This window comes from Pseudomyrmex gracilis, unplaced genomic scaffold (genome assembly GCF_002006095.1).
Source record: "Pseudomyrmex gracilis isolate BER0280 unplaced genomic scaffold, ASM200609v1 scaffold_247, whole genome shotgun sequence".
Classification (NCBI taxonomy): Eukaryota; Metazoa; Arthropoda; class Insecta; order Hymenoptera; family Formicidae; genus Pseudomyrmex; species Pseudomyrmex gracilis.
Genome location: NW_018020831.1, coordinates 37,804 through 47,062, shown reverse-complemented (window position 1 = coordinate 47,062; position 9,259 = coordinate 37,804). Strand labels below are relative to the sequence as shown.

At 39.6% G+C, this 9,259-nt stretch overlaps 1 protein-coding gene across 2 annotated transcripts in view; it reads right to left on the bottom strand.

Annotated features, from left to right (window-relative positions):
* Positions 1 to 2,719: 2,719 nt before the first annotated feature.
* The window catches only part of LOC109859208 (plexin domain-containing protein 2), a 33,404-nt gene continuing 26,864 nt past the window's right edge, over positions 2,720 to 9,259 (bottom strand). For both annotated transcript variants that reach the window (XM_020437214.1, XM_020437215.1), the window contains 8 exons: positions 7,202 to 7,593; positions 7,055 to 7,102; positions 6,545 to 6,964; positions 6,082 to 6,274; positions 5,297 to 5,506; positions 4,759 to 5,163; positions 4,456 to 4,592; positions 2,720 to 4,161 (listed from right to left, as the gene is read on the bottom strand). In XM_020437214.1, the coding sequence (XP_020292803.1) occupies positions 4,093 to 4,161; positions 4,456 to 4,592; positions 4,759 to 5,163; positions 5,297 to 5,506; positions 6,082 to 6,274; positions 6,545 to 6,964; positions 7,055 to 7,102; positions 7,202 to 7,593 (1,874 nt within the window). In that variant the 3' untranslated portion in view covers positions 2,720 to 4,092. The remainder of the gene's footprint in view (positions 4,162 to 4,455; positions 4,593 to 4,758; positions 5,164 to 5,296; positions 5,507 to 6,081; positions 6,275 to 6,544; positions 6,965 to 7,054; positions 7,103 to 7,201; positions 7,594 to 9,259) is intronic.

Genomic DNA, 9,259 nt, shown 5'->3' with positions numbered 1-9,259 from the left:
CGAGAAAAATCTTCTAAAAGTATAGCACTTCGTAAAAAGAGAACACACGTGTGTGTGCTGTGACACGCTGTAAAATATTTCGTCATAATACAGTAACACAATTTTAGCAACGGAAATATGAATAATAAATAATAGAAATAATAAAATCTCCCTCCTTCTTTATAGGGGGGGGCAGGAGAATAAACCATCTCGGGCGTGTTGTAAGAACCCCGACTAGAAGAAGAAATTTATCTACCGGTGGAAAATAATTTTCTGAATTGTGAATTCGAGAATATTTGTCAGTCGAAATGTTTTTGCACATGTATTGTATTTGCAAATTTGCGCTGCGTATATTTTTTTCACAATTACACGCGAGTAAATTAAGAATAATTAAACATAATATATTTTTACACAGGGCATAATTTAGCACAGAACGCGAACGAGTAAAATCCTGGCGAGTGTAAGTAAACGCATTATACAAAATACACAGCAAGTACTATTATTTAATCCGGTTTACGAATGGATACTCACACATTCAGCTTGTGCACGAAAATCGCACACGAGCCGCTGGTGACATTTCATATTCCTTGTAGCGCGTTCTCGGGAGAAGCGACGGGAAACAACATCCAAAAGAGAGAGAGAGAGAGAGAGAGAAAGAGAAATCCCACAGATTTCAGTAGAGAGGAAATAAATCGGTCTTATACTCCAAAAAAAAAAGCGTCAGTGTTAATACAAATTGTGTTAGCGACAAAGCAACTCTTTTTCGGATATACTTTGACTGTTCCGTGTATTTCGCATTTTGCAGGACACATGCAGGTATATGCGAAGAAGGAAAACTCGATATGCGACATGTCAACATCGGTTTCCCGTGAGAACCTCGCGTACGTGTTCTCATCGGTATTTTGTATATGTGTGTGTTACAACTTGCATGTTTCGTATGCGCGTCATGCGGATCTCGTCTTGCCGCGAAAGCTTACAGCTGTTTCTATCGCAATTTCCTTGTCGCGAAGCTAAATAGTTTCGGCGCGATGAGCTTGACACGAAGAGATTTAGAACATTTAACACCGACTCTGTCGCCGCGCCGAATACTATAATGGAACAATCACAATTACAGAATTTAATGAAAATAAAGCAATCTACTCCGAGCTATTTGGTAAACGGAACGCTGTTCGTAATAATAATTTTAAAAATATCTCTTAAAACTTTTTTGTTATAAAAGATAGAGAGAAAGGGAGAAAGAAAGAGAGAGAGAGAGAAAGAGAAAGAGCAAAGATAAAAATAATATAACAGTGATAACAATAATATGTATAAAACTGGAGAATGTTATGATTATAATTTTACTTTCTAAATTATAATATATATAATATATCTATATGTATATATATTAATATATAATATACATATATATTAAATGTACGCTAGTTTTAAATTACTGTATAATATTTTTTTAATTAATCTCGTATAATATAATTTTTATGATAGTATTCATCCGTGCATTTTTCTTTAATATAATCGAGAATTTTATTGAAATAACTTTTAATAATTTCCGTTAATTATATTTACACAAGTTAACGTAACTGCAAGTATTCCAATTTACATTTGAGACGTTCTGCGTATATTCGATTGCGGATTAGAAATACAATCAGCGTCATCTGGTAATCACAGCATGAAACTGCAACGTGCTTATCGACCGGACGCGCATGCGGTACGTATAAAATTTTTTTTTAAAGAAACACAAAAGACCATAGTTGCTGTTTATAATTATAAATATGTCACAATTTACTTATCATTTCTTTGTAAATCATATCACGTTCTACTTTGTTTTTATATTGTTTGTTTTTGTATCAAAATTAGGAAAAATATTGGCAGATAAAAGAAGAAAGACACATTGCGCGTATATGTATATTGTAATAATTATAATATTTATTATCACAAACTATATGAGTTACACACACATTGTACACAGTACAGCATTATATAAGAAATACCGCGTTTACAACTTCGTCAATAATCCGTTCAAGTTTTCTCTCCGTCGTGCGATGAGAACTGTGCGATTTGTAAGTCACAACGTGACTCACAAAGACCTCGACACGTGGATATACATGCACACACACACATATTTGTATACATGCGCCATAAAAACGCTTCTTACAACAAACGGATTATGACTTCTTGCTTAAAATTATTTTTCGCTCGGATTTCGAAAAAGGGACGATCATTAAGGAATTATCGTACGATGTATATGGATATCGTAAATATTGCAATATAAAACATCTCTCTTTCTAATATATAAGATTTTTTTCTCGCAGGTCCCCTTGTCGCTTATCTATCATTTATAATATACACGGTATGTTGTCGTTCGAAAATTTTACGAAGAAGGCACCTTCTTGATAGAGTGTGTGTGTGTCTGTGTGTGAGAAAGTGAGAAAATTATACACGTAAACTTATATAAAAATTATGTTGTCTCGCGTACAGAACTACTATATACACTAACGATCTAAATATTTTATAATTCGTACACATATAGATGCTATAAAATCTTCATATATATATATTCTTCGTGCTATAATATTCTTTTGTTTTCTTACTTTATTTATACTGCCGCGCGTAAGGTGCTCGAGTAATTTTTTTTCAAAAACTCTTGTCGTAAAAATATATGTCGGCAAATAACATTTGTATGTATATATGTGTATATATATGTATAAATAACTACATACGGAAAAAAATTTGCTAGAATAGCAAAAACTTAGTTACACGGCCAGAAAAAAAATTTGCTGAGATATTTGATTGAGATATTTGTTTTGTTAACAAAAACGTTCTTGACAACAAACGTTTTTGACAACAAACGTTTTTGATGACGTAACAAAATAAAAACAATTAGAGTAGATTCAAAAATTTTTCTTGCTGCCCATATAAGAGCAACAAATTTTTTCCCGTGCTTATGTAATTATTTATTATATAGTGTACATAGTTTTATTTGTATGTACGTCGCGTCTGATATTAGAACGATAAAACCACAGTTTGTTCAAGTTTTCACAGTCGAATCCCGAGATGATGCGCTTTGGAATGTAAATAACGCTGCGGTAATGTAAATAAACATCTGCAATGAACAACACTTTTAACAAGTTTAAATTACGAATTAATTTCGAATATTTTTTTCTCACGTCGGTGCGTGATCGCATTATTGCTTGAGAAACTTAACAAAACTGTGGCTCTTTACACACGCCAGATCGGAACTTGAACGTTCGATTTCGCTTTTGTTAAAAAATTCTTTCTTACCTCCGTTTCCCATCGTGTGAACGTTTATATTATGCGTGTGAAACAAGTATATGCGATTTGCTCTTAACGATTAAACGAACGAATTCTTAAAAAACAATAACAAGGGATATATACCGTATGCCGCTAGAAATCACATTAAGGTTGCTTTTGACGGACGAGCGAACGAGCTCGTGTCCGTCGAATGTTATTTTCTTCGTCCGATCTGAGAAAAAGCAGCGAGACAGTTCCTTCCGCGATAATTTTGGATCTTAGATATCAGCGACTCGTGGTTCAGAAGAAAACGCAAACAATCGCGTTTCGCGATAACACGAAAAGTCACGTTCCGTTTGATATAATCACACGGAATACGACTGTTTTACGGCGTTCGTATAGTCGCGAATTCACGTCACACCGAACAGTTCGCGATCATTCGAAGCTTTGTAAACTTGTTCAAGCAAGTGAAAATAATTATAACGTCGAATATATATAAGAACGTTTAATTAAAACTTGTTGAAATAAATGTTTTGGTAATTATAGTGTGTCCTGAAAAAAGAGAAAACGCAGCTTGTAGTCAAAAATCATCAGAAATATCACGATATGGTAAAAAAGGCAAAGTGGTATCTCCATTTCCCGCTTTGATCAATCGAATTTCGCGTCCGTTCCGTTGAGATATGCAATTGTCCGTATTTTATTAATTTGTTGTTTTTTTTTATTGTGAGGAAATCCGACGCGCTGCCGCGAGCGAACGTTTCGGCGACGCGTTTCATTCGCGGACTCGGCACGCGCTGTACAGTTAGGAAGTTTGGTCCGATTGACTTTGTGTGTGACTTGATATCTCCCGTCGACAACGTCTCATCACATGTGAATGGTCGCGGCAGTGTAGCGGGCCTCGCCTCTTCGCCAGCTCCATTGACTCGGACGATACTGCAAGATCAATCGAGCAACACGGGAGAGGTGAGTCTCGTTGAAGATCAATAGTATCGTCAGTGAAAAATCCGCGATCAGTATTAAATTTAACTTCAAGGTTTTACTTTTGATAAAGAGTAAGTGAATTAATTAAATCACTCAATATATTTAATCTTTAATAGAATTAACCAAGGCAGTTAATGAAAGAATATTTAATAATCAAAAAGATAATGCGTGAACAGAAAGATAGTATCTATAGAATTGCTTTACGCGAGATTCATGTAATTTAATGAACTCTCTCTTCCTTCTTACTTTAATCAGCATCTGTCCTGATGCGCTGTGGGGATTGCGATAAGCGTAGGCACCCCAGCCCGCGAGACCCACCACCAGAGCGATGACAGTGAGAATGCCGATTATCCCTGAGACGCTCATGCCCATGTTATTTGGAGCTGAAAAATCAAGGATGCGATTTGCGTTATAATAACTGTACAGCTCACAGAATCTTCAGAAAGAAGAAAGATTTCTCTCACAATTAATAATAAATTAAAAATGAATAATCCAATGAGAAAATACAGAAATAATAAATCGTTTATTAGTCAATTTTTGAAGACTCACTGGTGCTCTCCAAGGGACTGGTGCCTGGTCTCTCCTCTTGTTTCGCGCTCATCTCGTTTGCCGAGATTGCCTTCTCCGGGGAATGCAGGTGATCGTGGTGATCGTACTCCTCGTCCTTGTTGAACGTCGTGATCTCGACCGGACAGTTGTCCGGCTCCTTGATATTCTGCGCGTCGCAACGCTTCATGACCCAGTCTTGACGCTGTCGGGACGTGCCGGTGCTGCACTGATTTAGCGCCGGGCACCACTTGCAGTCGAAGTCCGGCACTTTCATCAGACAGTCCCGGCAGTTGTTCATATTGAGACATGTGGGCAGTGCCTTCAGGTAGATGACTGTGCAGTTCTTGATGTCCTCCTGGTTGAAGTGGACGCGGTGATATTCGTAAATAGTTTTCCGGCGCACGACTGCAAATCAATTCAAGTGTTCAATAGCCAGTAGCCGATTACGACGGCAATCGGCCGCTACGATTATTTAATACAGCAGTCAACGAGCGAAAATTGGGTAACAAGAGTGAAAACATGGGAAAAGAGCACTCACAGAACACGGTTCTGTCCAAGATGTAGGCGTCGCTGAGGCCGACCTTGACGGGATGCAGCTTATCCTCGATACTGTCAACCATTAGCGGTATCATCGAGTAGACGAACACGATGTCACCGTTCTGATGCAAGGTCACCTGGAAAGTGAACGCGCCGGCGTCTGGTTTGTCTTGCAGCACCACCTTCTCCCACTCGACCGTAAACGCCGTGCCTGAAGGTGGATGAAAAAGGAAGATAATAATCTCTCGAGCGCCGCCAGCGCTCCATATACCGCGCTCTGTGCGGTGAACACACACACACACGCGCGCGCACGAGTATTTTACACAGTTTTCTTCGCCGCGCTTGGGCGAGAGACGTGCAATTACGACGGTTCTAAATCGTCGCGCTGATTTACCCTCGGTGGACTGATTACGCGAATGCTTTGCGACACACACTTGTGGTGTCCAGTGAGATTACGAAATGGGCAACTCGATTGTTCTTTTTTCCCAACAAATTACGGTGCAAGATAAATGGCAAAATAATTAAAAAATAAGAATAATAAGAAAAAATTAGAGATAATTTGAAAAATCGAGAACTCTCAAATTATGATATAGAATTTCTTTCAATTCCTAGAATATCGGAAATTCTCTCGAAATAATAAACAAAATGAAAAACATGCGCGACCAAGAAAAATGATTGGCACTGATTGGTGACGATATCAATTAGGTGACGGGTAATTTTCTGGAGAAAAGCGCGGGGCGGACACGAAATAACGCCTTGCTTCCGTACGAGAATTCGATGACTCACCGTTGTCAGCGTATTTCACGTAACTGGCGTTCGACAGACGAGTATCGAAATTCGCCATGAGCGGCGCGATGTATTGAGTAGCCGCCAGCCAACTGTGCACATATTCGCCGGTGTACAAGAAACCGCCTGTGGCGATGGTGATATTTCGCACCTTGTGCCCGTAGAACGGGAAATCGAACTTCAGCTTGACAGTCTGAAACGTCGTGAAAAGAGATCGTGAAATTCAGTGGAAACGTCGAATTCGATAGCCGCTGAGAGATTGATACGATGAAAGTTTAAAAAAAAAAGAGTCACAGTTGGTTATTTCTTTTAAAATTTGGAAAAAAAAGAAATTCAAGAAAATAAAAAACTAAATAAATAATAAAAATAAATTTGCAAGAGATAAATAGCTATATCTTCAAAATTTTAGTATAATTAAAAATTAGGAATCGAAACAAATGAATGAAAGAAAAGGAAATCTCACTGCGGCGCGTCGATGACTCTGGCTGAGCAAATTGTTGACCCTGAGATCCGGGTGGTTATCCATGTCGACCCAGTACTTCTTGCAGATGTCGGCGTCGATCATGAAAGTGCTGTTGTAATACTGATGCGTGTCGTTGACCATTTTGGTAATATTGTTCTGCGTGAGCGTCGTGTTAGATACAGAGAACTTTTCAGAGAACTTGCTAATGGAGATGTCGCCGATGTCGTCGATCTTTTCAGTATCCGCAGCGATACCGCCGCTTGTCTCATCCGTTTCCTTCGTATCCGTCACCTTTGTTTGGTTGGTACCGACGTTCGTTGCCTGTTTATTTTGCTCCTCGCTATTGACCTGCTTGTTTGTACCGTGCTCCTTGCCGGTGATGTTATACAATGTTTGATTCGCCAAGACGGACACCGTCGACTGCAAACAAACGTAGGTTGTTGAAAATAAAGAAATTTTGTGTATAATTGTTTTTCAAGCAAAATGAACAAAGAATCAAACTGCACTTACCATCTCACCGGTTATGAGGGGGGGCTTGACGAACGTTGGCTGCGTCGACTGCGAGAAAAAAAACCAGACAGAGTGTCGAATAATTAGCGAAGTAATCACTTTAACCGGAACGTAAATGAATTAACTACTAAATCTACTGCTACTTACCGTATCCGGTGGCTTCTGGGCGGAACTTCCAGACGAAGCTTTTTTCTTCAACTCCGGTTTCGTGACAGAAGGAGCGGTGTCGGTCTCGAGCGGATGGACAGTAGAAGTGAGTAGAACTTCGCTGGTCGAATAAGCTGTGGAATTCGACAAACTGGACACGTTAGTCGTGTTCGACGTCGCCACTGATACTTTTTGCTGCTGCTGCTGCTGTTGCTGAGGCTGCATCAACATATGTTCGGACTCGTTCTTCTGCTCGTTTGTCACCACCGTTTGGTCGGACGCCGCTCGCCGATTTCTCGTTACATCCTGGCCGTAGATCAATCTCACGTCGAACGACTGATGATCGAGCGACGATTTTTCTTCCAACGTGACGTAATTGTAAAAGGAATTGTCTAGAACAAAAGATGAGGAAGAAGCGTAAGCTCGTTACTTCGATTCGATTTGTCGTTTGTCTTAACGCAATTGTGTTCCTTAGGTTTTCTTTTCTCGGTATTCGTATGTACGTTAATTATTTCCCACAAAAGAATATACGCGAGGTAACGTACGTTCATGCGAGAGAGAACTCAGTTCGATCTTTCGTCCTTGAGCTCTTCTCGTCGCAATTACGATTCTCCGCGCGATGAATTATTGAATGATGATTCGAGCGATGATCGTGCGTGCGTTTTGCGCGCGCATTGTACGCTGCGGTTCGCACGCGGTGATCATCACCGACGCAATTCTCTTTGAGGAGTTGACCATTTAACTGATGTCGAAGAACCCCGAGATCAGTGCCACGAAGTGTAGGTACGAATTAACCTCGATTTCTACGTTACCCGATAAATATTGTGATTGCAAATAGCAAATAACCACTTCATAGGCAAAAGTTTGCGCGGGAAAAAAAACTTTGTTAACAAAATGGTAATAGTTGTTTTTTTATTTATTTATTTTAGTGTTTTGTATTACTCGACAACATGATGTAATTACCGGTGTAATTGAGAGAAGGAGAAACATATAAAAATGTAGAACTTCTCGACATCCTACGTCGAAAGAGCGGTACGTGTTTAGAGTCGTCGACGATGAGGAACGGGAAGTCACGGGTACGATCGACCGGATAGAGTAATAATTGGCGATCCGACAGAGATCGGAGCGAACGTGCAACAAGCGTGTGTGTGACGTAAGTGCCAACCGGAACCGATCGATCGGACAGCCCGTCATCTTGGAAAGTTTCTTCCCCCGGGAACGTTTCCTCCTTAATTACGTGTTCCTCTCTTTCTCTCTCTCTCTCTCTCCCTCTCTCTCTCTCTCCCCTTCCCTCTCCCTCTCTCTCTCCCTCTCCTTCTCTCTCTCTCTTCCTCTCTCTCTTTCTCTCTCTCTCTGGCTTTTCTCGTGATCTTATTCTCAGAAGACAAGTTTAGACAGACGCAGCGGTGAGAGAACTTATTGGAATTCGCAGACTTTCGAGAGCTTTTCATTGAGCGTGTCGATTCTCAAATAGAGAAGCTTTATTAAGCGCGAATCGACGCTCTCGTTTTTCCTTGACGATAACGCGCTAAGCTTCATGGATATAAGTGTCGGCTTCGTCGGAATCGCGCGCGATCGTACAAACACAAATTTTTTTCGTAATATTTTAAAATTAGTTAGGAGGGTATCCGGGGTCTCTCATATGTGAGATGCAAATCCAGCATCCCGTATGAATTTAAGAATTGAGATTTCAATTCAAAGAATACTTACTTGTAAAAATTTACAAGTTGAATTCACGTTACATGTGTATATATATATACAGGGTGTCNATAAAGTCTGGAAACACCTTTATATTTTGGAAACGGTTCGAAATTATGAAAAATCGCGAAATACGTATTCAATCGTTTTGAGGGACTACTCTTTTAAGGGGGTTGCGGATGTTTCCACCTCTTAGGGGGACTTTCCAGGGGGCCCCCTCAAAATTTTTAAATAGAACCCCGCATATTGTAGTATATCAATTGAAAGGGTATAAAAAAAGAAATCTTTTGGTTCAAATCAGAAGTTGATACAGTGAGCCGTTTAGGAGTTAATTACAAGCAAAGTTCGGGAAAAGTCAAG